A 27997-nucleotide genomic window follows, 5' to 3' on the forward strand; every position below is an offset into this window, starting at 1 on the left:
GATATATTTGTTTTGATAAGTCATTGGTGTGAGAAAGATAAGAGAGAATTCTTTAGAAAAAGACATCAAGGTTTCAACCTTGAAATACATATCCTGAGGGTCAGAAAAATACAAATTAAAGGAGACACGATTTATATGAACACAGTGCAATGTTAGAAACAAAAAAACAACAACAAAAAAAGTAAAATTAAGGAAAACGCTCACAAAAACACTGTGGGGTTCCAAGTGCCACATTTATAAACATATGCCATATTTCAGTAATAAGGCACATTTTATTCTCTGTTAAAATGTTAATCATACACACCATGTTGAAGTTTGCTTTCTGTACTGATAGCTGTGTCTGTGATGGTGATAGTAGGTGACAAAATACACTGAGAGCCTATTAAGGGTACTTCATAGTGCTTATCTGTGTTGCTGGGGGGAAAATATAAAAGTGTGTAATCTTATCAAATGCAGCTGTTGCAGGACAAGGCCAGCAATGTCAGGCCTGAGACATGTGTCAGAGTCCCTGTGTTCTTGATGCTTTTGTTTGAGTATTGCTTCAGCAATTCATTATTCAGATATGAATGTGATATAATGTGAAGTACACAATAAAGTTAAATTTACTGTTAACATGGACATACCATGATTTTGTGAGTTATCAAATCATTAAACCCTGATAAAAATAATAATAAAGGATCCTTTGGGAAATACCCCCTTAAGTAAGGCTTATTTGAAATGCAGATACTTCTATATTAGCATGGTGTCATTAAATGTGCTAATATTGTGAAGAATAATTCTAACAAACAGAAATCACAGTGATTAGCTACAGTATTATGTTGTTCTTTGGTTGTGCTGTTTGTACATGTCATAGCTCTGATCTGGTCGAACACTGAAATTGAACAAATCACTTTTCCCCACCTTTCTACCCCATGTTGCCCATATTATGTTATAACAGGCAAGTGGACAGAGTTAACACCTATTCTCGTGTTAAGTCGTGTCTTGTGAGTGCGTGCTAGGTCAAGGAACATTACCCAGTTGGCTATAAATGCAAGTAGCAGCTGGATATTCCCTAGGATGTCCCTAATTAAAACACTGTTCTTAATCCTGAGCGAGAAACTCCATTGATATAGCAGTGAGGGACTGTGACACGGATATTAGGTCAGAGAGCTCTAAGGGGCTCTTAGGGGCTTCACTGTTTGTGAAACATGGGGGTCTGTTAGTTTTTTCTTTTAGAGGCTGAGTGAGGTTGAGGTGGAGACGTTAACTGTTGCAACTGAATGACTGGAACGTACAGGGAGATACCTCCCTGGCCCAGTCTTTGCTTTACTTCCATGACAGGTTCATAGGGTTACCTGTCTGAAGCAGCATTAAGTTTGACAGGGGATGTAGAAAAGAAACAAATAGGCAACAAAGAGGCATTTTTTATGTTTCTAAGCACACTGCAAGTAAAGCTTGCATTTAGTTTTTGAAATTAACCAGCGATTTATGGTGAAGTAAGATGGTTATATTATTAGTAAGACATATGCAGTATAAAGTGTGGGGTATGCAATTATTTCTTTGATCTTGTTTTGTAGGACAATGCAATACAGCATACAAGTGGTGGGTTAGATTGGCTAAAAACACACATGTTTGCTTTCAAGATTGCTTCTAGTTTTACTTACATGTTGTGTGTGAGCAAAATACATACAAGGCCAGATTGTGTTTTATTTTAGCTGCAGGAAAAATAATTTTTGGAAAATTATCAATTTCTGCAATGAAGTGAGAAAACAGAAAGCAATATTTATTTGGATTTTAATTAACACATGGTTGATGAATGAACAGATTTTTTTCCGAGAACAGCTAATTGAATGAGAACCAGCGTGTGCTTGCACACTAACACCCGATCCACACTACCTAAATAATACACCATCATGTTGGAAAGATGTTTATGAGTAAAATGAATGGAAATCAAGTTTTCAATGTTGATCACACATTTTCACACAGAGAAGAATGTGACAGTTGATTTATATTTTTAATAATTTGTATGTGTATTTGTTACTGTGCATCACATTAATTAAGAAACCAAGTCCAATTTAAAAAAATCCAGGTGGATTTCCCAATGGACAAATTGTACATATTATTATATTTACTTTAAAGTGGAAAATATATTAGATAATAGCAATCAACAGTGTGCAATGTCAACTGTACCCATAAACACATGCTTTGATTGTCCGGATTTATGAGGAAAGCAGCTCACTTTCTATTTTATGAAACGCCAGAATAAACACTGCAGTACCACTAGAACATTGCCTTCTGACTGTTGGATGGATGCTCAGCATTGTGTTTATACTGGCCTGTAGTACACAAACAAAAATAGAAATTCTATCCATTTGGAACCGAGAAGATGGCTATCTTACTGGTACTCTGCCACGTAGCCAAACCACGTTTTTGAAAAGCAACGGTAACACTTGTAACAGCTTTCTATGATGAAGTTGACATTTAAAAAATAAAATAAAATAAAATAGCCAAGCAACCTTGAACGACCAGACCGAATATTCAATTATTTGTTGTTAAATGCAATAGGATATGAACCAAGACTTTTTTTAAATAGAAAGAAAGCCACAATTAATCTTGATTGACAGGCAAATCAAACCAGTGGGTCAGGGTTTTACATGTAAGACAGCAGTTTTGAAAACTATCAGCCCATTGAAGTGAATGGAAAGTTAAGGGCTGGATGCAAACTGCAAAACATAAGGTTCAAGCTTACCATTCAACTAAAGCTCTGTAGTTGAGAGGTAAGTACTGGTCTTAGCTGGTGTGGGTATTATGAACTCATCAGCCACTAACAGAAGCTCCATTACACCCTTATGAATATCACTAAATGCAATTAAAGCTAAGAAAGAGGTCTGACATAGAGAGGTTTTAGGGTGGTGGTATATAGATCTGCTCCGGGCTGCTTTATGTGCTAGGCTTGCCCCTTCAGAGACTTCTTACAGTATAGGAAAGTCCAACTGTCAAAAGGGACAGTGAGCAGTAATAAACATCACCAAATCTAATAAAGAGTGAGCCAGTTATATTTTAAAAGTACATATCATTTTGTTGTAAGTACTGTACACTCAATAATTGACAAAGTACAGTGTAGTGTTTGTACCTGTATTGTGAAAGAGTATTCTGAAAAACAAATGCAGTGTAGCCCTGTAAACTTTTGCTCTGCCCCACTAAGTTTAGTGTCACGTCAGTGAAAATGGCTGAACTGCTGTTGAAATGTTATGGGAAAAAAAAAATAACTGAAGTCCTAAGGAAAACACAGCAACGTAAGTCCCATTGGAGCAATTAAAAATCCAGTGGAAGTGCCTGAAATGCTTTTAGTGACACGTCTCATATCAGTGAGACCCTGACGATATCACGCTGTTACTCCCCATGATGGATTCCAGGCTCTGAAGGGATTTCCCTGGTTCTGGTCCATGATCTCTACCCCTCATCCTCTTGAACTCTAATCTTTTTCTTGTTAATCACGCTTGACATAACATAGAAATCACACTAAAAGAAGGAAGATCATTATTTATCTTATGCATCACTGTCATAAAACAATGAAACATAGTATATTTTTGTCCACAGAAGTGAGATAGCACAAGCAGTGGATATGTCCCAATGGGAGAGGCAGCAGGTCAGTGCCCATGTCAATCCAATCCAATGGCACCATGCATTGCAGTCCACCGACTGCTCAATTTAGACCACCCAGCCTGCCATTTTGATTATTTAAATCAAGCTTGCAGATCGTGAAAGATTTTCCAGATGTTGAGAGGTTTTATTAGTTTCTCATTTTTCACAGTTTTAAATAATGAAATATTTATAAACACTCTTTTAAAAAAAAAACAGTTCTTTAAAAAAAAAATCTTAAAAGCTTTGTGATTATAGTGCCCGATAATTCTTAATGCTTGTATGAATTAATGAAGCAATCCATTTTTCTCAATTGGAAATAAAGCAGAACTGTTCTGGTAAAATAAGTACACATCCAAAAGTGTGAACTCCCTGTATAAACATTAAATGCAAAAAACTAAACTTTGGTATTTCAGTTTGAGACATAACTGCTCCTTCATATCATCCAAAATCAGCTGAATTGCATTACGCTCCATTAAAGATACATTACCAAAGTTTTCCATGTCTTGTTTGCTTGTGAATTCAACATTTTGCTGTAAGATTTAAAAAATAAATAAAAGGTTATTTGTTTTTAATATAACTTTTAAGCAAATAAAGTTATTCAATTGTAGTAGTTCTCTTTATTTTTCCAGCAATCTCTAAATTAACAAAATAACTCAAATATGTATTTAACTGGCTAGATTGAATATTTGCATGGAATAGTGTATAGTGTATAGGGAGCTGTAGGATACAAGGTGCTGTAGGATACCACAAAACTTTTTGTCACATGGCTACAGAATCTCCTGAGTTTTTTTTGCATAATTCAAATAGGATTCAAGGTGGGCTTTCTTGAGTAATGGGTTCCTTCTTTCCACCCTACCAAACAGGCCAGATTTGTGGAGTGCTTGGGATATTGTTGTCACATGCACCATTTGACCAGTCTTGGCCATAAAAGACTGTAGCTCTTGTAATGTTGCCATTGGTCTCTTGGTAGCCTCTCTGATCAGTCTCCTTCTTGCTCGGTCATCCAGTTTGGAGGGACAGCCTGATCTAAGCAGGGTCTTGGTGGTGCCATACACCTTCCACTTTTTAATAATCGTCTTGACCATGCTCCAAGGGATATTCAAGACCTTTGATATATTTTTATACGCTCCAAGGGATATTCAAGGCCTTTGATACTTTTTTATACCCATCCCCTGATCTGTGCCTTTCAACAATTTTGTCCCGGAGTTCTGTTGAAAGCGCCTTGGTGCTCATGGTTGAGTCTTTGCTTTGAAATGCACTACACGGCAGAGAGAACCTACAGGAACTGTTGAATTGATCCTGAAATCATGTGAATCACTACAATTTAACACAAGTGGAGGCCACTTAACTTGCTGTGTGATTTTGAAGGCAATTGGTTACACCTGAGCTAATTTAAGATTGCTATTACAAGGGGAGGGGTGGACATTTATCTAACCAAGCTATTTCAGTTCTTATTTTTAATAAATTTTCTAGAAATTTCTAGAATATTTTTTTTTTCACTTGGAAGTTGTGGTGTAGGATGTGTAGATAAATGAAAAAAAAAAATTAATGCATTTTAATTCCAGGCTATAAGGCAACAAAAGGTGAACATTTTGAAAGGGAGTTTAGACTTTCTATACACACATATATATATATATATATATATATATATATATATATATATATATATATATATATATATATATATATATATATATATATTAGTTGTTTTCATGGATACTTGTGCCCTCTTCTGGATAAACGGTATGCATCATTCATCATGCAGACTTTTGGCACATTGCAGGCAATTTTCCTAGAGACTATATTATGACTTCATTACTGACCACATTTTTAGGGTAGTAGGGCATGCAATGTCTGTGTAGTAAAATGGTTTGATAATGCACTCCTATTAACATTATTTAATTTTGTTTTACTGGTGATATAAGATTTCAGAATTAACTTTAAGCTGTAGTAAACAAACAATTTAAAGAAACTGGCATGCCTGTGTCACTATATTCTAGTTTCACAGACCCTGATTAGCACTGATCATAGACTACCTAAGGTAGGATATGATAGTCCAAGGTATTAGTGCTCATCAGGGTCTGTGAAACCAACGCATATGTTAAAGTTTAACTTCTAAAGTTATATTAATGTATTAATGTCAGCTATCCAGGACTGATTTATTCTAATGTAAAGGAGCACAAGGCCCAGTGGAATACACACATGATGATGAAGTTCTGTCTGTTTTTAGATTTATGGGTTAGGGTTAGGGTTAGGCAATATCTAGAACTACTTGTTTTTGAAGTTACAGTAAAGATTAAATACTTTTTTTGGTATTAAAGCGTTAAATAGAACTGGTGTAACACATATGTAAGTTTAATGCTAATTGCTTAAACTGTAACTTATTTTAAACTGTGAGAAATATCTGATCACTGTTCTCACTACTACTTTAGCAGCTGTGAGACATGTCATTCATTATTTATTTGTGCACTGCAGCACCATTTCATTCCTGTCAATTTATTAAGATCTAGGTGCCAAAAAATGTTAAATCCGCGTCTCACAAGCCATGCCACTAGAATGAACCGAAACTACATTTGTCATAGTTTGTTCTTCAAAACTTCCTATGCAGACATGTCCTAATGTCTGAGTTCTGCTAGGGAGGTTAATTTATTGAATTTATTGTGTATCCGTGAAGCCTCCTTTTTTCTCACTTGCATCAGTACATTGGACTTGTGGATTTCTACAGATTTGTAGATGCCGAGGAATGTTAATTCCTTATCTCTGTGACAATTTCATTAAAATGCCTTTGAAACTGGTGTATCAATATTTTCTGTTTATTTACACAGCTGCATTTGCTGATCTTCATCCGCCCGGCACACAACAGATTACCAAGGGCATACATCTGTACTGTTGCAATGTATGATATCATTGATACAAATATGAGGGATTTATCAATAAAACATACTCTTCTAAAATAATTACGCTGAGCAACTTCATCGAGTACTGCCTTCCACAAATTCAGTGGTTCGTTTTTTTTTCAAACCAAATCATAACAAGTAGTCATATTTTGTAGCAAAAAAATATTTAAGAGACATTAATTATAAAACCCTAACTTTTTACATATTTACAGTTCAAAATAAAAACGTCTGTCCACAAAAGATGTATTGTAAGTGAAGCTCAGAAACTAATCCAACCCAAAAGAGTTAAAAAAGAAAAGAAAAATAAACACAAAGAGCAATTGTTCCCGGTAACTTGTGAAAACACCTGAGAGTCAGTTTATTCTGTTCTGTTACTCGAGATAACTCCGCTGAGGTTAAGAAGAGCTGGTAGAAATTCTTCTGAGCTGGTAATGAGAACTCGTCACTTTTTATCATAACTTTTTTATTTTTTGCCACAACCTTATACCTTAAGCAGGGGTTTTCAACTGAGGGTTCGTCTACCCGGGGGTACTTCTAAGGGTCGTAGGGGACTCAGAAATGCACAAGATAAACATTTACAGTGCAGACTATTTTGTATTATTTATAATAACTTGCTGAATAGAAAACGAAAAAGTTGCCAAAAAGATTCCCGAATACTACCTTTTAATTATGTGCATCCAAAGACATGTAATTAAACGTTTTAAAAAATTAAGCCTAGTGTTTGATATTCTGTCCTAAACCAGCCTTTTGTCAGTCCCAAACTCTTGTGACATAAATTACCCATAAATACCATGTAGTCAAGTGAAAACTGTAAAGGGGTATGTATTATGAATCACTTAAGAAAAATGACACGTTTGAAAGGAAAAATTAAATACTTTTTATAGCAGTACTTGCTGACTACAATAATAGGTTTTGTTAGTTAAGTCAATTAAAGAATAATGATTTACCCTTTGTATATTAAAGCCACACATTTGAAATTGTATCACCCACAGACAAGAATACATATATTACAGTTAGGACTGCATGCATTTACCACCAGTAATATGGAATTTGTCTGAATGTAGAAATAGTACTGACTAATTCACATGTCTGAAGTTTGGGGACCACCTAATGGTAGTACAAGGAACTGCAGGTTATTATTAAATTAAGAACATTTAAAAAAGAAAGAAATAAAGCACACCCAGATCTGTAGCCTTACAAAACTAGTCATTAGAGCTTGCAAATGGGATGTTTTGATATACTGCACACGTTTTTATTGTACATTTCACTTATCATGCTTAAGTTATTTTTACTAGTACTCATCTTTGTGTTATATGGTTTGGCTGGCTGGTCCTCTTTGCATTGCGAAGGTTGAAGCACTGGTATATTTTTCTATACGAGGCTATACTATGTAAGCTACCTCCATATGTAAATGAATACTTTACAGCTGCTTGTAGTAACTACAGTCTTAGATCACACTCATTTTCCTAAAGTGCGTACTGAGGCTGCTAAAAGATCATTTGCTTATTTTGCTCCTTGGTCTTGGAATGATTTACAGTCTAAACTTAAGTTACAGTCCCAATTAACTTTAGTACAATTTAAGAGTAAGCTGCATGATTATCTAATTGAGAGTTATGCTTGTTTTAAGTAGTTGATTACACCTGTCACTAATTGATTGTCACTTGCCGATTGTTTATTGTATTGAGCATGACCTGTCTGTGTTTTAAAAGTATTTTATTTCTGTATTTGTATGTTTGTATTGTAACATGTTTAATTGTACTGCTGCTACCTTTCTCGGCTAGGTCTCATTTGCAAAAGAGGTTTTAATCTCAATGTGATTTCCTAGTAAAATAAAGGTTTAATAATAATAATAATAAAGTTGCTAAAATATTAAGAATTAAAACAAATAAATGATTGCTTCATGTAAGTAAATCAGGTTTTGAAAATGATTGTGGAACAAAATACTAGTATGGGGGGGGGGCGGGGGGGGGGGGGGGGGGGGGGGCGGGGGGAGGGGGGGTGGCAATGTTCACTTGAATTGTCCTGCACATTTGAAACAGGACGTTTAAACTTCGAAAAACCAAGGGAAGCTTTTTTGTTGGGGAACCTGAAAATAGTCATCACATTGTATCTTTGCAGTTTCTGCCAGTAACAGTATTTTTAAGAAAAATATACATAATTAAACATTTATTTTTATTTATTTATTTAAACCTTTATTTAACCAGGTAGGTAATTTAACATGAGTAAGCAGGTTAAACATTTTTTACATGTGAAGTGTGTCATACAGTAAACAGGCCCTTGCCCAGTGATAATAAAAAACCGGACTAGACAAAATTATAACCAGCACTTTGTCACCAATGGCTGTAGTCTCTCAAACTGATCTGAATTTCATGTTTCACCCTTCTGAACAAATATAAAAGTATGTCAAGAATGCAATACTTAAAACACACTTAAAACTTTAGGCTCTGATTTAAGTGCCAGAGCTAAGACTTTATTTCCAACAGCTAAAAAGGAAAAAAAAAAAAAAATTGTCTGTAGAGGGTCTCCTTGGGCATATTTCCCAATTACAGATGATTTTGTTTGCTAGACATCTCCCAGCATAAATCAGAAATAGACAACCGAGCACAGCAGCCTTGACAAGACTTCACCAACTTCAGGCTAATTCATGTGGCTATTTGGAGGCCTACCTTAGGCTGGCACTGTTTCTAAACATACCACTGCAGTAGTTTGTTGTCCCTCTGACATGATCGTATAATCCCAAGGCAAATGTTAAAGGTTGAGCCACATACAAAAAAAACTCAAGGCCAAAATGTAGCTATTCCATAATAAAAGCCTTAAGAGGTTTGAAATTCGGATTGCAAATCAGTTATCAGAAACATTTGCCTGCCCTCGTTGACATGCTGGACTCCACCTCGCTATTTAAATAAACATGCATGTCCTTGATTTGCTTACAACGCCATACATGACAAATTTGCAAGTATGGTACGGTGCTATATGGACAACAAGGCCAACATAATCCTTGACGGAGTGTGTAATAAATGGCCTAAATTATTATAGTTTAATCTTACATCAGTTTATTGAAAAAAAAAAAATTATAATAATAATCTTACTGCTTCTTTTAATAATCTTATTGCTTCTTTTAATGTTTCAGAATCGAATTAATTGTGCAAAAGTCACCCTGTATCTGTAATTTTCTGTTTATAATATGTGTGGCATTATTACATCTTGGTAGAACAATACATAAATTCTCGGATATATATATATATATATATATTATATACATATATATTTACCATATATATTATATATATATATACATATCATATATATATTGTGTATATTATATATATATTTATAATATATTATTACATAAAAATATATATATATATTTATCTAAAAATGATTACTATTTGTAAATGATAACATTTAACGCTAAGGATTGCGATGATATAGGGTTTTGAATAGTACTCGTATATAAGGAGCGATTAAGTAATGGATTATCTTTATGGTCTACTCTTAGTTATTCATAAAAAGCCCTCACTCTAACATTGCTGCTGCAGTTTATCCAATAGCATAACACACAGAAGTGGACATGCGTACAATCCACTGCCTTTGTCGCTTCCTTGACTCTGATAAGCTGTTGAGTTGGGTAGTTGATACAGAGACTGCGGTATGGCTGTGGTTGAGCTGGAGAGTAATATATTGTATTGTCCATATAAAGTGGTAGTAAGGGTTACGTTGAGGTAATGTATATGTTTTATAGACCAAACTCCGGGTTTCCACTGGCATTTAAGCAGCATTTATATTTTAAATCTAGAGAACATTCTGGAAGAGTCACATGATTCTGGTGGACCAGTGCCGTGACGTTGTTTAAAAAAAAAAAAAAGAATGTGACGTTATGGTAGTCTTGTTGTTTTGTGGCGTGTTATGTGTGTGTTATCAATAGTGTACATGTTACTGTGTGGTAAATTCAATAGCGACATCAAAGAACCAGAGGAAGACGAAGGGGAAAGCGAAGTCGACGCTCTGAATAATGGCGTTTCTCAATAACGGTGATGTTGTTGATAAGGGGAAAGCTGTGTTTGTTGTGGCACGTGAGGCAGAGTGGCCAATGGCAGCGCGCGCAACGAAAAGGAATAGTATAAATACCGGCGGTTGCTGAGGGCGCTGGCCGCCATAGAAGATTATAAATAAGGAAAAGGAGGCAGTGAAAACAAATAACAAAGAAACAATTTTAAACAAAACTTGCATCTCGATCTCCGTAGATATTACTGGCGTGAACCCTCAGTGTTCGTCCTCCCAGCAGAACGTCTTCGGCACTGGGCACCTGCCTCATTTCTGCAGTTGTACAATCTTTGTGCCAGTGAGAGACGGAAAGGTAAATTTATAAAACCGAACAAAATGAGCTGTTTTGAACAGTCCATCAGCACAGTGTATTTATTCATACTCAGTGTTTCTTGTGTATGTAAAAAAAAGTAAGTGATTAGTTTCATGTTAATAAAATGTGTAAACTAATTAAAGGAAATACATAAGACAAGGTTTGTACGCGGGAGTTATTTCCTGTCGCCATTTTGTTGTTGCTGATCCTGGCAGGCAACTTAATTCACAGGGAGAGATCATGGACGTTTTACGGTTAAAGTCTATTCTGATGTCTTCCACACAGATTGGATTGAGTGAACCGTGTGCGTATGTTGAAAGCTTTAAACGTTGTGTGTGATCTGTATGGACTTGAAATTGGTTTTACGACTGTCTCTTGTTATGTGTTTACGTGCTGTTCCCTTAGGCTACAGTGAAGAACAAGTCCTGCTGATTACATCATAGTAATGACTCGACTCGTGAGCCGTGTTCACAATGCACAATATTTTACTGTTGTATTCCCTCTTGATGTAAAGCTTCAATGCCAATAAACTTGCATTACTGAGTCTTATGCGCTGTAGACCTGTATACGCATATTAACTACCACTGTCATTTTTTTTAGTGGTACTTTTAAAAAAAAAAAAAAAAAAAAAAAAAAAAAACTTGTGCTTTTTTATTTTTATTATTTATTATTATTATTATTATTTTATTATTTATTTTCACGTCTGGTCCAGAACGTCAAATGCTGTGAATTTGTTGTATTGTACTAATAATACTCTCCGCAATGATGGGTATCGCTATGCAAGCATTAGCGGTTTCCCCTAGCAACAGACATGGGGTGTAAAGGTGCTGAAATGGTATGTAAATAAAAATGAACTTATTAAATTTGTTTTCTACTTCATTTCATTAAGTGTAAGACACGCATTGCACTTCAAAACTGAATAAAAAAATGATGCTCTGCAGCTTCTAACAGCCCTTTTTGTGTTTGTTTTGGGAGCTAACTTATGTCGGTATTTTATTCAAATGGTTTTTATTTTACTTTATGGAAGGTCAAAATACTGTAAGCGACTAAACACCAATACGTTTTCATATAGTATTGCATTTATGTAAGTTCAAGCTTAGACTGACAAATAGACTAAGTAGCTAAAGGAAACCTTGTCACTTGGCCAAAGAGTAAAGTATGGACAATTTTGCTAAGTGTCTTATGCAGATGTAATAAATGTAAACTGAATATAACTATCATTGTAAGTGTAAAGAATAATGTCCCCGTAAGGCCAGATAAACAAAGGCTTGTTTAATAATGTTTCCACCAAGGCTCACTTTTTTTTTTTTTTTTTTTTTTTTTTTTTTTTTTTTGCATTAAGTTAATTCTATTGCTGCAAGTAGGTAGCAAAGTGAACATTTTCAGAACTTTGGTTGAACATTAATCAATTTGTTGCACAGTGCTCATATAGAAATAGTTCTGAATGGATGTGGAAAAGAAAAATCCACGTCTCTGTAGTCAATAAAACTTAACATTTGGCATGGGGTATTAAAGATTTACACACAACACTGTTTTTAATGTAAAATGAGTTTTACGTGTTATGTTTTTTTGTATGTGTCTATTCATCTTTTAATAAAGCAGTTTTTACGTATATTTTGTATTTTATTTTAGTGGGCATTATTGGCTTTTAGTAATATGTGGTACAACAGTGAGTAATTCAGAAATGTGTCAGGATTCAAATGTAAAATTTGTCTTGGGTTCTAGGCATGGGTACCCATCTTCAGAAATATACAGTACAGCACAATATACAGGATAATTGTCACTTGGAATGTGAATCGAGGGGGTTGTTGATAAGGGTGGGGAATTAAATAAATTCATTAATAATAAAGTTACAAATATTGAGAACTCAGATGATAATCTAATGAGAAACTTCTGGAGCTTTGATTTCATGTTTGTGGTCAAGCTATCCGGAATAACAGGCTGTAATAAGTACTCGGTGCCTAAAATCAAGCAAAAAATTAAGGGGGGGGGGGGGGGGGGGAACTGTCGTGCTGTATTTTTAATTTTAATTTTTATAATTCTGTGTTGAGGTACTTTTACCATGAGGTCAACAACTGCTTTTTGTTTCCTGCCATAGGCATGTTCCAGAGGGTAAGATGTTTGTTCTATAGCCTGTTATAAATTCTTTTTTTATGACAAAATAAAGGATAATCTGGAAGCATTAATAGTCACTGATTAATTCCAAGTAGAAAGCTTTTATAATTGGAATAAATATACAAGTGTTCAATTCCAAAAATGTGTTTTGTACCATTTCAATGTAACATATGTTCAGATTAAAGAACTCCTCGATAACAGTACTCAACTACTCTTAACACATTTTGTAATTTAAAAAATATATATATTTATATAAAGGATTATAGGACTTCTCTGTGTGTTTTTATAAATGACAGTATTTTCTTTTAGGTTTTACAGCCTTAATGTTTTATGTAATTTGTATTTTTATGAAGAGTCGCTGAGGTAAGAATCATCCATGACAATTTGGCAAAATAATTTTATACATGCTAGAAGAAGAAATTCCTTCTAAAGTACATTTCTGTATTAGGTAGGTAATATAATACTTTTTTTAAATTGTTTATGTGCCTTTTAGGTTTTTAAATTAGTTATGCCTTAAAAAGTGTAAACCCAATTAAATAGTCACAGAATGAAACAGTATAAGCTGATAATGTTTGTGTCTTCAGCTGTCGATACTAAAAGTGTAAACTATTGAGCACGAAAAATGGTGGCATTTGTTTTGTAGACTGATGTTTCTTTGACATGGACTTTACAAAGTAATTTGTGTATTTCTGAGTCACTAAATCAGGCTTTACAGCAAACATCTATGCACACAAAAACCAAAAAATTGGATACTGTAGCAGTTGCAGGGATTGAAGAAAGCAATATCTCCTGGGCCTATATCTGGGTATAGAGTCTGTGAGGTGCATTGTTGCAAATGCTCATTTGTATAGATGTTTGTATCTAGATTAGGTGTAGCTACTTGTAACAATTGCTTGTCAGTTATTCAAATCATGGGAGTAATTGCTATTTTGCTGCTGTCAGGTGGATTTTCAGTGAGGTTTTCTTTTTGCATAGTAGTGTGCCAACTAGTCTAACCTTTGTTGTTTTGAAACAAATCACAACATGGTTGTATAGTATGGTGCATTTTGTAAAAGGTAAATGTTAATTACAAAGTGTGGAATTTCTTTTTTTATATATATTATTTTATTTTCTGTACAAGAAGGTATTCATCTGTCTGAAAATATTTAATTTCCCCAACATCAGAATAAAATACAAAGAAGCCTGTTTTATGTTGCTCGAATAAACTTAATCTCAGAGTACCAGATGTTTGCCTAACCCCACACATTAAATTAAAATGTGTTTACATCCAGAATAAGTTCCTGAACCATGACTTAAACACTTGGTATTCTAAAGTAAACAACAAAATTGGCTAGTAGCGTTTTCACTGTAGTTTTACTTTTTGAAATAATTCTTGAAATGGGCAGCTTGAATCACAGACTGCATACAGTATAAACAAAACATGAACATTGTCATGTATTATACTTGATGTTTAAAGAAAAAAAAAAAAGTTACTTGGTTTACCCCAAAATTAGTTTTACAATCACGTGATGTGTAGTAAGCATTCTCTTTCAGTTTAGGAAAATATTTATTTTTGTTATCTGCCAAGCCAAAACAACCATATCCTCTTCCCTGACCAGTACTGAAATAAACCAGCATTCTCACAGTGAGAACAAGTGAGTAATACACCATATTACACCTGTATAATGGTATGGAGAATAATCAAGATAAGCTTTGGATGGCAGGCATGGCAATGGACCTGATTTTTCTTCTCAAAACCTTTATCATAGACTACTTGGTTACAGATCTTTCTGATTTGCTTTTGGGTTTTTGTAGGGAGGGTGTTTTTTTTTTGTTTTGTTCTTTTTAACCCCCCCAATTAAAGTAGTGTAATTGATAACTTACACTTGGATAATGGCATGAAGATTGATTAGGATACATTTTAAAATGGCAGGTGTAGTATAAATCTACAGTTGTGGAACACTGATTTAACTGGCTGGATCAGTATGCAGTGTATATACATCACAACTTGTTTTGTGGTGCATTTGGTGGGTGAAACTGTTTTAAACCACCAGATAATATACACAAGAGGATCCGGTGTATCTGTTTGTGCTGGCAGGCTTAATTCCGTATGTAACTTTTTTCTTCACTTTTGAAACGAATTTCATTTTTTCAGTGTTTTTGGGCAGTACATAGTACAAACACATCAAGTTATGATTTGCATTAAAGGCCTGCCTAGATCTGTATTGCTCTCTGATCCTTGTCGAACACGCTTGCTGCTGAAGACCACTTCAGTTCTGAATGGCTGCCTTCTCTTCAGATTTGTATACATCATATTGGGAAAAGACTGATACATAGATGTTCTTACCATGGTGATATGTTGGTATCAGTTAGATTAGATTGTGCCCACCCATTCCTGGTCACACAGACAGTTAATTACCATAGAGTAGATGTGTGTTTTCAAAATGACCTTGACATTTATGGTAGGTAGTCTCCATAAATATGATATTATATTGCTTTGAAATAAACTGGATTTAAATTAAAAAGTATATATATATTTTTTTTTATGTATTGCACTGAATAAATAGAATTTAGTTACAACACCATAATCTAATTTGTAATATTAAAGAGCTTCAGAAATAATCTGGTTAAAATATATATTTTGTATTCCTCTTAATGTTTAATAAACCTGTTTATTTGCAGGATGATGTATGAGGATGATTGATTTGCTGAGTATTGTAAACAATCAACATTCAGTGCATTAATGAAACAAACACATTCAAGATGTCGGGGGCAAAAGGATTGCAATTTTCTAGCCGTGGAAACCCTCCCCCCCCTGAATATAAAAACCCTAAGAAGCCTGGACGTCTTACAAATCAGCTGCAGTACTTGCACAAGGAGGTCATGAAGGCTTTGTGGAATCATCATTTTGCCTGGCCCTTTCGACACCCTGTTGATGCTGTGAAACTAAGACTTCCTGTAAGAATAAGTTGTTGTTTGACTCTCTTGTTATACTGTTCTAAGTTGTTGATGTTTAGATATTTAAAAGGGAGGGAGAGGGGCGGGGGGGCTTTAAATTTATAATGCAAGTTTCAAACGAGGATTAATTTTGCCAGTCAAGTTAAGTAGAAACACATACTGCTTCAGTAATAAAATATTTATCAGGTTGTAGGGTTTATAAAAATAAGGTTACTTTCCGTAGCTTTATGCTTTGCTGTACATATTCCAGCAAGATCTTTTTCAGCAAAATTGATGATAATTTTATTATCTCTGTTCAAGTCAGTTTTGACTAATTTTAGATTAAATATCAAAGTAATCACAATTTAAGTTGAAAAAGGTATTGCAGGAATAACTACTACAAAGCACAAACTAGGGAAGGTAATGCATTGTGTTTTAAACCCTACAGTTTGCTCCGTAGCACTTTTTTAAGGGATTTTCTTGTGGTATGTCCATCAGTAACATCTTTAGTATTTTTCAAAATGTGGCCCATTATGTATTTTGTCACACAACATGAACAGAACTGCCTTGAATTTACTTTTAGGTATCCAATAAACTTAAGTTTTATGAATTGGTTTTCCACATTAACATGATTTTATTTGTTTTTGCTTTTATCCTCAGGATTATCATGCTATTATTAAGACCCCAATGGACATAAACACCATTAAGAAACGCCTGGAGAATAACTACTACTGGAAAGCTGTGGAATGTATAGAAGACTTTAATACCATGTTTACGAACTGCTATGTATATAACAAGGTATAATTAAAATAGAAGGAAACTGGATTGTTAGTATTTTAATTTCGGATGGTATTTTCACTTTGATTGTTGTGAAGCCTGTTTTATCCGGCAAACCGTGAATTTACTTCATGTGCAGAAGGTATGACTCTACTTGAACCTTGCAGGCAGTTTCTGTACTGCTCTTTCAACTTAAGGATCCTAATACCTACTGAACTGGAAATGAATGTGCATAGAAAACTAACTTAACCTGCACATGTTGGAGGCACTGTCATTGGTTGTGTTTTTTTTTTGTTTCGTTTTTATTAGTTATATCTAAACCAAAAATAAAAAAAAATTAAACAAAGTGTGGTATTTAAGTAAATACTGTAACAGCTGGTATGATATGTTGGTTTATAATTATGATATGCTTATATGTCTAGCCTGGAGATGACATTGTGTTAATGGCACAAGCATTGGAGAAGCTTTTCCTTGAGAAAGTGGCGCAGATGCCCCAGGAAGAAGTTGAATTCCCATCTACCATAAACCGAGTAGGTGGAGGCAAAGGAAGGAAACCTTCAGCAGGTAAAATTGTTGCCATGTAGGCTTACACATTTTGATGAAGTTTTAAATGTTCACAAATTGTCAGTCCTTGTACTTGGTACTGGAAAAGATAATGTAGGTAGGGTGGGTAGAAATACACTGCTCCAAACAATTAAGGGATATTGAGATGTTTGCATATTTATTTAGCATGTGTGTACAGGCATGTATCGCTCATTGCAGATTTGTTTGGTGGCCACCAGTATTTTGTAGTTATTGAAGCTGACTTGTCAAATTAATTCAACTTTGTGTTCCCAAGGTAAGCTAAAGCCACCTCCTCCTGTATCTGAAGTTATCGTCCAGCAAACTGTGACTTTGATTCCTCCGCAGACTGTTACTGAAACCCCGACTGCACCTATGTTAGGAACACAGCCTGTATCAAAAGTATGTTTTTCATTAGAATAATATCTGACTTTTTAGCCTTTTATCTGCCGAGTTAAATTTTTTTCGGGGGAACAGGGATAGGGGCCTGATCACTTGTTGTTGTAACTTTGTGCAAAACGAGATCAAAATCAAATTATTAAACATGTATTTTTTATTTGGTTTTAATTGGAAATCTTAAGGGCATATTAAGAGTTTAATATTTGTCTTGGTGTTCTGTTGATACTGAATCAATTTATGAATTGACAGTATATATGTCATGAAATGAGCATAATGGGAACAATGTTGATGTTTTCAGGTCAAGAAGGGTGTCAAAAGGAAAGCCGATACAACCACTCCAACTACATCTATTGTAATGACAAGTAGCGAGTCTTCACCTACTCCTGCAGAACCAAGGCCTTGCAAGATAACATCAAGAAGAGAAAGTGGTCGACCAATTAAACCTCCAAGAAAAGACTTGCCAGATTCTCAGCAGCAGCATCAAATTGGCAAGAAACCAAAATTATCGGAGCAACTGAAGTACTGCAGTGCGATACTTAAAGAAATGTTCACAAAGAAGCATGTAGCATATGCTTGGCCCTTCTATAAACCTGTTGATGTAGAAGCTTTGGGACTTCATGATTATTATGACATTATAAAACATCCAATGGACCTTGGCACTATGAAAGTAAGTCTTTTCTTCAAAAAGCTCATGGTTAGCAGTGTTTAATTTAAGCATTCTGGTGAGGGTTGCTTACATGAAATAGACTCTCAGATTGACTTCATATTTTCAGTGTTATGGTAATGGTGCCCTTTGACCTGTGACCTAATATGGCTTCCTTATTGTGATTAAAGCATACACTGCTGAAGCCAGTGTGTTAACACATGCAGCAATAAAGCTGTGTGTTTTGAGAATTCATTTAGAATTGTATCACGTCCATGGTTTTGGATGTTTTACTTCCTGTTTTTCAGAAAAAGATGGAGGACCGAGAATATAAAAATGCACAAGAATTTGCAGCAGATTTTAGGTTAATGTTGATGAATTGTTATAAATACAATACTCCAGATCATGAAGTTTCAGCAATGGCAAGAAAGCTACAGGTTTGTAAGGCGCTTTGTTTTATTAAACTTATTTTTGATTGGTATTATGTGAGCTACAGTACCATTTAATGAAAAACATTTGTATTTCTAGTGTTTAGATGCTTCGGTTAGGTGGTGTTTTATGTACACTGTATAATCTTATATGAGGTTTGAGCAAACGTACCTTTTTAAAAAGGTGCAGTACATAAGTTGTTAAAATAATTCAAATGTATTTTATTGTAATTCTGTACTTTAATTCAATAGGATGTGTTTGAGATGCGGTTTGCCAAAATGCCAGATGAACCTGTTGAAAGTGTAACCCCAGCTCCGCCTTCAACAGAAATAGACAGAACTCCCTCCAGCAGTGAGAGCTCCTCGGACAGTGAGAGCAGCTCTGATTCTGAAGAGGAAAGAACTCTGCACCTTGCTAACCTCCAAGAGCAGGTAACACGGATTGGAAAATTAGGATTAACTATACTGTATATTCTTATTTAACAAAACATAATGATAAATAAAGTTTAGGGAGCTGAAGATCCAAGATGATCGGCACACCGTTCAAGGTTAGTGGAGTACAACATTTTTGTATTGTTTTCTTCTTTTATTTTTTTTACAGTTAAAAGCAGTACGTGAGCAACTGCAAATGTTATCTCAGGCCCCCCTATTGAAGCCAAAGAAAAAGAAAAAGAAAGATAAATCAAAAAAGGAAAAGAGGAAAAAAGACAAAGAAAAAAAAGAAAAGACAGGAAATAAATGTGTCGATGAAAGGAAAAAAACAAAGTCCAAGCAGGTGCAGAGATCTAGAAAAAGCTCTTCAGGAAGGCAAGTGTTTTTGTTATTTAGCTTCTTGGGGAAGCTCTCTTCCTTAGTTACTGTGTATACTGCCTTTTAAAAATACATGGGTCACTTTGACATCTCTCTGAAAAGTTGTATGTATACGATAATAAAATCCTTTTCTGATTTTTAATGCTGCTTTTGAGGATCCTTCCACCATGACTGGAAAGAGCAGAGACAATATAACGATACAACCTCAAAAAATCAATTCTGTAATAGTTGTCCCTTGTAAAAGCTGTATATGACCATGCTAAGCCTAATTTGGGAGTGTTTTAACCAAGTAGCAATTAAGGAAATGTCCTGTTTTTTCTTTGCAGTTGTAGTAAAAAAAGCAAATTGTCCACATTTCCATCTGACTCAGAACATGAAGAGGAATCCAAGCCTATGTCGTATGATGAGAAAAGGCAGCTGAGCCTTGATATAAACAAGCTTCCTGGTGACAAGCTTGGGAAGGTTGTTAATGTAATCCAGTCAAGAGAGCCTTCATTGAAAGACTCTAATCCTGAAGAGATAGAAATTGACTTTGAAACATTAAAACCTTCAACACTGAGAGCTCTGGAGACATATGTCATGACCTGTCTAAGGAAAAGGCCAAGAAAACCAAGAGGTAAGTATTCAACTTGTACTATTCTGCAGAGGAGGAGCAACTGTTCAGTGTGCTAACCACATTGGAGATGTCACATCTCCAATGCAAATCAACCATGCACAAAAAATTATCAAACAGATACAGGGTACAGTTCTCTGTTTACTGTTATGGTTGATTTTTCTTTCTGTTTTCTTGCCATAAGTATATATAAAAAAAAAAAAAGTTATATTAAAATGTATTCAATGTTTGTCCTGAGCAGAGAAAAAGGCATCAAAGATGAATAAGGCACTTCAAATTGAGAAAACGAAAGAATTGGAGAAGTTACTGGATGTCAGTGGACAGTTGCATTTGGTGAGGACACAGAAAACTACGTGTAAGTATTGCGGTATATTAACTTTTGATTAGTTGATTTGGTGGTGGTGGTAAGATTGCTCATTTTGTATTTCTTTTTTTTCTTTTCTTTCCCCAACAGTTGCAAACACCGATGCTAATACATATCTTGGCGAACCCTCTCGACTCAGTGAGAGCAGCAGCTCTTCAAGTTCAGGCAGCAGTAGTAGTGATTCTAGTGCAACTGATAGCAGTGACTCTGAATCAGGTTAGCTGTCCTCTTCAGCAATTTATTGTACCAGCAGGAGTATCAGCCCTTTTTAATACCAGGACTATTTTCCCACCATGTGCTACTAAGGAATACTAGGCAACATGTTTACAAGGATACATTACGCAATCAGAATACGTACCGTTAGTCTTACTGACGCACTGAAAAAATGTTTGAGGCAGTGCTTTTTTTTATTTCTTTTTTTTTTTTTTGGTGAATGAAGGGTGTGCCTTTTCAGATGCAGTATCTATCTTGTTTTTTTTTTTCGTTTTTTTTTTTTAATTTAAATGAAGTGAAGTTCGGAAATAAAAATATAAATCGGACTCATTCAGATACGTTTTTGGGTGCTTTTTGTATTGTATTCTTGAAACAACAAGCTAGATTTTGCAGTTTACCATATAAACCTATTAAGATTTGTTATTTCTTACTTGAGAACCCAGGGTTGGAGACACTATTTCACCTCGACTGCTAAGACAGTTTAAAAGTAAATAACTGTATTAAAGTACAGTAGCTGAAATCACTCTAGGGTTGTGTATTGGAAGAACCACAGATTCATATTATACATTAACATCTTTTTGTCTTTTCTGTCCATTCCTTTTTCTAGATTTTGCAAGATATTTTGTGTTGTGAAATGTTTTTTTTTTATTTTTTTAATGGTCAGTTTATTTATATCAAGTATATATTTTAGTTTTTCTGTATTAGATCACACACTTATTCATTGTCTCATGAACTTTCAACCCCTCCAAATAAGATTTTGCTGGCCCTCGGGTTTTAACTGTAGCACTAAAATTTGACATGTGTTATTTAAACATGTAGCATTACTAATCATTTCATTGGTTTTAATTGTATTAAATATTTGTACCAAACTCTCTCTACAAAATATTTATAAGGAAACACTGTTTGTAAATGCAAAGTTTTGTAATGATTTCAGATATTTATTTTGTTAAAGAAAAAAAATCTGTTTAGATGTTTATCCAGATTGTAAACTGAATGCAGGGATTAAAGGAGTAGATTTACTGTAGATAAGTTATTGTCCTGCAGCATAGCTGTATTCTGTAACTGGTACAAGATATGAGTGTTTGTTTTAATACACTTTCATGTTCTATCTTTTGTTTTACCTATATGGGTAAATAAAATCTAATGGGTTTAGTGTTTAACATCTGAAAGTTCAAATAAACAGCATTTTTTTAGATAGTAATAACTGTTGTGCATTTTAACACCACCATTTCCAAGCTAGACAAAATGATCACGTTAACTGTTTTCAAAGTTCCTGTTGTCTTGTTAAGTTGCAAAATTCTGGAACATTGTCCTGTTAGACATCTCATGATACCAAGTAGCTGTATGCGAGTCCTCCTGGACTCCCAGAGCAATAGATTGAATGCATTGAGGCTATTGAATATAGACCACAAGATCAAAATGTGACGATGAAGCTATTTATAGTTTAATTTTTTTTTTTTTTTTCTCCAGCAAGGTAAGTTGATTCCTGTCAGACATGAATTTTGTTTTTATTTATAATTTACTGCATTATTTTTTTAAGTTATCTTGCATTAAATCTTGTGCTGTGCAAAAAATCCACCCTATTTAAAATGAACACGTGGAGGGATGATTTTGCTAAATGCGCTTTAAATTGGTTCCTTTATATTGGCCATCTGAAGTCTTTATACCCTCATAAAGACAAACCAGGCTTTCATATAAATTAGCTATTTATTGTATCTTGGGAATGCTGGCCTTACCTAATCTCAAGTGGCATTGAAACAAGTTAATCAACATAAGTGTAGGCTGAGCTCTTGAGTTACTGATCCATGGTCTTTGTGTCTGGTGACATGGATGTAAACTATATTTATATTTTAGATCTACTATTGTGTTATTGCACTCCAAATGATACAAATGATTAAAAAGGTAAGGGCACAATTCATCCAAAAACATTGTAGTACAGATTATTGAAGTGTTTGTACAGTTAAAATTTGGATACTAGGACAAAACTGTTTCTGCGTTTGACAATAAAAAACAGATCTATAATGTTTATATGGGTTAAATTGGTTTTAAAATGCAAGTTAGCACTGCTTTAATGATATTTCAAAATTAATAAACAAAGTGTGACCTTAAAACAAAACCACCCCCCCCCCCCCAAAAAAAAACAGTATTCCGTAAGTAAACGCTATACTACTTGTTTTTATTTTAAAAGTTATGTAAAAACAAAGTCTGTTAGGCAAGCAACTAATTGGATGTACTGCTTCTTTGACAGAGCAGAGAACAAAACGGAAGCAAAGCTGCGCTGACCATCTTGATTTCAAATTGCAAGCAAAGGTACAATTTGTCACTGTTGGCTTTATAATACATATTGCATTGAAGATGATGACTTTGTTAAGGGTGTGTTGTGTTTTTTCTCTACAGGAAATAAAGCCGATGCTACAGCCTTTATGGGATAATGCTCTTGCAGGTCAAACCTTACCTCTGTTTAGCACCAGTTTGCAGCTTTCAATACAACATCCCCAAGAGGCCGAGATACACAAATTCCAGACTTTGATACATGTACCACTGGAGCCACCTGAACAAATAACTATATCACCTCCAGGTAAGAATAATGGTTTAGTGTTTCTTGATGATAGTTACTGTACTTTAAGACTTATTTTTATTTAAGAGACTTTTGAAGTAATAGACCCATTTTGTTTGGACAGAACCCTTAAATGGTTCTAAGCTGAAAATGATTTTGATTCAAGAAAGTGGTGATTTTTGCATCCATGCGTATGTTTTGTGTGCAGTGTCTCCATGGGGATTTTTGTGTTGCATTTCTTCTACTGGTCTCTTTTTAAGTCTCTTTCTATATTTTTTTTCTCAAACTGCGACACAGTGAGGACACACAAATGAAAACTTGTTGATTTTACAGTAATTTAGCTGGCATCAATTTTTAAACCTGGTATATCAACATCTTTTAAACTTGTTTCTCTCTAGCCTTACATACTAGTCTGCCACAACAGCCATCAAGACCTAGCACCAAAGCAGCACCTCTACCTCCTAAACACAGGTCTTCACAGTTGCAGCAGCCAGGGTCTGCAAATGCACCTCAACAAGAGGCAACCCAACACGTTCCTTTGCAATCTGCCCAGGACCACCTATTGTTACTAGAGCCCCAAAATGAACAGGCTAAACTACAGCCCAGTTGCAGTCTGGTATATTCACTGCCCCAGTTAAAACCCACACAGCAGTCACATCTGCCTCAGCATCAGCAGATGCATATGCAACATCCTCAGACCTTTCCACAAACACTGAAACTGCAAGCTGGGCAACATTCCTTCAACCAACTTAACCACCCTTCTCAGAGCCCACCTACTAGGATGCAGACTGAAGGTAAGATGTGTCTGCATCAGCAGATGTGAATGTTTTACACAGCTAATCTTCTCTTGCTGCTGTCAAGCTTGCAAGTAATCTGTCTGAAATATTTTGCTCTTGCTTTGCTTTCGTTCTTTTATTAAATTATTAATAAAACAGGAGATGTTTTAATGCAGCTTCATTTCAGATTATTGTGTGGGTATGCTATTGATTTGGGAAATATCAATACTGTAATTGACACTTTAGAAAATTGCAATACTGCAATTAACTGTAGATAGATTAATCCAGTCCCATACATGAAGGAACAGTAGGGGCTGCTTTTGTATTTTAAGTTACTTGATAGCAGGTTAATTTCTTTTATTCCACATTCATTTGAATGTCCCCGATTCATGGCAGTCCTCTGTGTAATAAGGCAGAACCTAAAAGTTTTCCAGTAGACCAGACAGAATTATAGTATGTTGAAAAGGAGAATTGTGCAGAAGATGGATCAGATATTACACAGCCATTATCAAGTAAGCGAATGCTAGTATTTATTTATTTTTTTTAATGTATGTTTTTATTCATTAAAGTTGCTGAAATGGTGTGTACAGTGACACATGTATTTAAGACATTTGATATATTCCACGTTAAATCATCTGGATATGAAGAGCACTTTTAGATCACCCCCTAAGTGGTTCTAAAATATTTGTGGTTGTATTTTAAAATATTCAGTCACCAGGTGGGGACAGATGCATTTAAATACTGCTTTTTCAGAAACGGATACCAGACATCCTGATGGGGAGGGACAGGACAAGAGTAATACAAGTCTTGTGAAACTTGGGCCTGTCAGCAGATGTGATAAACATATGCAAGATCTTACTACTCCAACCGTACCTAAAAAGGTAAGAAGTTTGCATAAGTTTATTCTCTCAAACCACACCATTTGAGGTTCCATTTTTTGTTTCCTCTGCTGTTCGTCCTTCCAGAAGTGTATCGACTGTATTCCACCAAACCATTACTTTTGCATACCCTACTTTTTCAATGCTAATTCCATCTTTTGAACAAAAGAAGCATGCCAAATAATTCTGAAAGCCTGTATTTTGGATGTTGTTTTGGTGACCACACAGGGCGTAAGTCTTGTGTTTATTTTGAGAGCCTGGATTTTGAAGTTTTGCATAAACCGATCTCTGGGCTCAAAGTTGTGGCTTATTTGTTATTACTGCCCTGGGGCACATTTAATTTGTGTCAAGGCCATTTTCGTGCTTATTGCACAGTCGTTGGTCTGATCTTCCACCCAGTTCTCAGCACACAGACTTTCTGATCATCTAAATAACATTAAAATGCCACATTTCTAATATTAACTGGGGTTTGTGACTAGAAATTAAATTGCTGTTCTGGATTTCAAGTATTTAGCTTTTTCTTAATATAAAGTGTAACTGCAAATGGCTTTACAGTACTAACTTTCTCTCATGCGACTTGCAATAATGTTAGCAGCAGTGTTAAGGGTATTGTCTAGATGTAAACGGATAACATTAAATAAGTTAGTTGTATTGATGTCCCTTTTTACATGCCCTTCCTTGAATTTCCAAAAAGAGATTCGGATCATTAAAAGAATGCTAAAGCATACATGTATTTTAATGTGTTTTTTGATGCCTATTCTGAGTCGGATTTGCTATTTAAACGTGTGGAATTGCTGTATATGCTGTTAATACTCTGCATTTTCTTTTAGGACATTAGTATCAAGAATGTTGATTCTTGGGCAAGTTTAGGAAAGATGGCCACTTCCACACCATCCATAATAAAGTCTTCTAATGAGAGTTTTCAGCAGTTCAGAAAAGCTGCAATGGAAAAGGAAGAACGAGAAAAGGCTTTAAGAAAACTGCAAATGGGACAAGCCGGGAGTGAAAGAAAAAATATTCCTGAAAAGCAAAGGTATTTGCAAGTTTTGAAATCCAGGTGTAGCCATTTGCAGATACCATAGTAGCTGCCCTGTTTTTTTTTTTTTTTTTTTTAATAGTTTTGTAAGTCCTATATGTTATGTTTTTTGTTTTTGTTTTCAGAGACCAAGATGATGAGCAACCTTTAGAATGTGTACATACAGTTCTAGACCAGGCAACTTCTAAGCCAGATGAAATAACAAAAGAGGAAAAACAAGAACTACAATCAGCCTCTCAGTCATCTATTGCTAGAGAGAGGGAGATGGCCAGGAAAAGAGAACAGGAACGCAGGAGGAGAGTAGCTGTAAGTTTGTACTCATTTGGTGGGGATAGTAAATAAAGGGAGAGTGTTGATTAACCATATTATATACACATGGGATTTTTACATTTTATTTTAGTGTTTGTTCTGCCTTATTCTGTGTGTAATTTAAGCACTTGTATGTCTGTGATATCTATGTATATAACCCAACCAAATATAATACATTTATTGAATAGGATACTTTCAGTTTCCAGTTATATAGATGTTGGAGTTAATGTAATTTGTACTAATCATTCATTTCAGTTTTTTTCTCTTTCCACAGATGGCAGGCATCATTGACATGACTCTGCAGAGTGATATTATGGCAACATTTGAAAATAACCTTTATTAAAACAAAAGCAGGTGGACTTTATAGTTCAGTGTATATAATACAAACAAATGTCTTAATATGCAATGTTAATGCATTACCAGCTAATACATATAGCTCTTGCTTTCTACAACTTTTTGCAGGCACTGGATGTCTAAGTTTAACATACATTTGGAAGGAAACTGGTCCTCAATCTGCAAGGAAGATTTTTGTCTAACTCATTTTACTTGTACTTGGTGATCATTATTGTAATATATTGTACAGTGTGATATGCTGCAACCTTGCATACACAGGCACTTAAAGGACCACATTGTATGTGGATGTCTTGCCTTTTTGTACAGGTGGTAACTTAGTGAAGTTTTGAAAGTGCTTTTAAATGAAGTGTTTCTTTGTTGTCCATTATGCAGTAGATTACGAATGAATAGAAGGCTCTATGATTCTAAATACTGTGTTCAGTCTGAAAATGAAACTTAGTCGTGTTTTTGGAGTGAGAACTTTGTTAAAAAAAAAAATCAGTTAACACAGAAGTGTGTTGTTCAAAGCAGTGTTTACAGTGTTTGGAAGTCTTCCATACCTGTATTCTCTAATTCATGTTGAGTGTTAATGAGAAATAACATTGTAAATATATATTCCCATATGTTTTGCATATATTGGGACTACTGTTGTAAAATAAATCTGTGCTCCACTAATTTGTACTTGAAATGTGTGACTGCTAATGAACCAGATTGGTTGGTATATGTATATGTCAGTGAAGGAATGTCCTCAACAGTTGTTTTGCTGTTAATACAAGATTATAATATGAGAATATATTATGTATATATTTAAAGAAAAATTTAAACTATTGTTTATATGTATAATCCTTACTTTGATATAGTCGTTAACTGGTTCACTTAAATCTGTATTTTGCCAAAAGTTTGTATGCTTGCTTGGAAGTATATTTTTTAGGTGCTCTGAATAGCAGCTTGAATTTCCACATCTAAAAGCACAATGTGGCATATGAATACCTGTTTGTTTGTAGGCAATCTCTGTCTAGAAACCGCATTTCACATTTCTGAGTCAGTAACAGTGCATGTAGGGTTGTTAAAATCAAAAGGAAAATAATTATGCTAAAAATGTCATTTATTATTTGTATTTAATTTATTTGATAATTGTAGTTTTATGATGTTCAATTGCATTGTACTGATTGTTCCAGTAGAAACTTGAAGATGCGCAGTTGGTCATTTTGTTTGAAGTTGTCAAATTGTTTCTTCTGTTAAATTCAGGGTACTATAACATGTTTTTCATACATTTGTGCTAAAATACAGTAGCACTTATTCTCTAGTGCCCAAGGTATGATAAGCTAGAAAGCATGACAAGTATATAGAGAAACATTTAATTTTGATGATAAATAGCATTTTAGTGGATA

At 34.7% G+C, this 27997-nt stretch overlaps 1 protein-coding gene across 5 annotated transcripts; it reads left to right on the forward strand.

The window, feature by feature from the left end:
* The first annotated feature begins 10129 nt into the window (after positions 1-10129).
* LOC121326878 (bromodomain testis-specific protein-like) lies at positions 10130-27985 on the forward strand. Of its 5 annotated transcripts, XM_041270488.1 has the most exons (20): positions 10130-10878; positions 15655-15930; positions 16570-16707; positions 17109-17250; positions 17525-17649; positions 17945-18313; positions 18598-18726; positions 18970-19149; positions 19319-19524; positions 19854-20143; positions 20382-20495; positions 20595-20720; positions 22966-23027; positions 23115-23295; positions 23673-24068; positions 24804-24931; positions 25759-25961; positions 26090-26270; positions 26548-26627; positions 26736-27985. In XM_041270488.1, the coding sequence occupies exons 2-19, from the start codon at positions 15736-15738 to the stop codon at positions 26614-26616; spliced, it is 3234 nt and encodes a 1077-aa protein (XP_041126422.1). In that variant the 5' UTR covers positions 10130-10878; positions 15655-15735; the 3' UTR covers positions 26617-26627; positions 26736-27985. The 5 variants fall into 5 exon arrangements, with proteins under 5 accessions (XP_041126422.1, XP_041126421.1, XP_041126423.1 ...); XM_041270487.1 differs by having other exon boundaries at positions 26548-27985; XM_041270489.1 differs by having other exon boundaries at positions 10130-10243; positions 26548-27985.
* The last annotated feature ends 12 nt before the right edge of the window (positions 27986-27997 follow it).

This window comes from Polyodon spathula, chromosome 14 (genome assembly GCF_017654505.1).
Source record: "Polyodon spathula isolate WHYD16114869_AA chromosome 14, ASM1765450v1, whole genome shotgun sequence".
NCBI classification, from domain to species: domain Eukaryota; kingdom Metazoa; phylum Chordata; class Actinopteri; order Acipenseriformes; family Polyodontidae; genus Polyodon; species Polyodon spathula.

Bases quoted from the DNA above. Each gene is read 5' to 3' on its own strand.
- LOC121326878 (XM_041270487.1), top strand. From the start codon at position 15,736: ATGTCGGGGGCAAAAGGATTGCAATTTTCTAGCCGTGGAAACCCTCCC. The intron at 19,150-19,318 runs GTAACACGGATT...TTTTTTTTACAG, and splicing joins TTGCTAACCTCCAAGAGCAG to TTAAAAGCAGTACGTGAGCA. The intron at 24,932-25,758 runs GTAAGAAGTTTG...ATTTTCTTTTAG, and splicing joins CTCCAACCGTACCTAAAAAG to GACATTAGTATCAAGAATGT.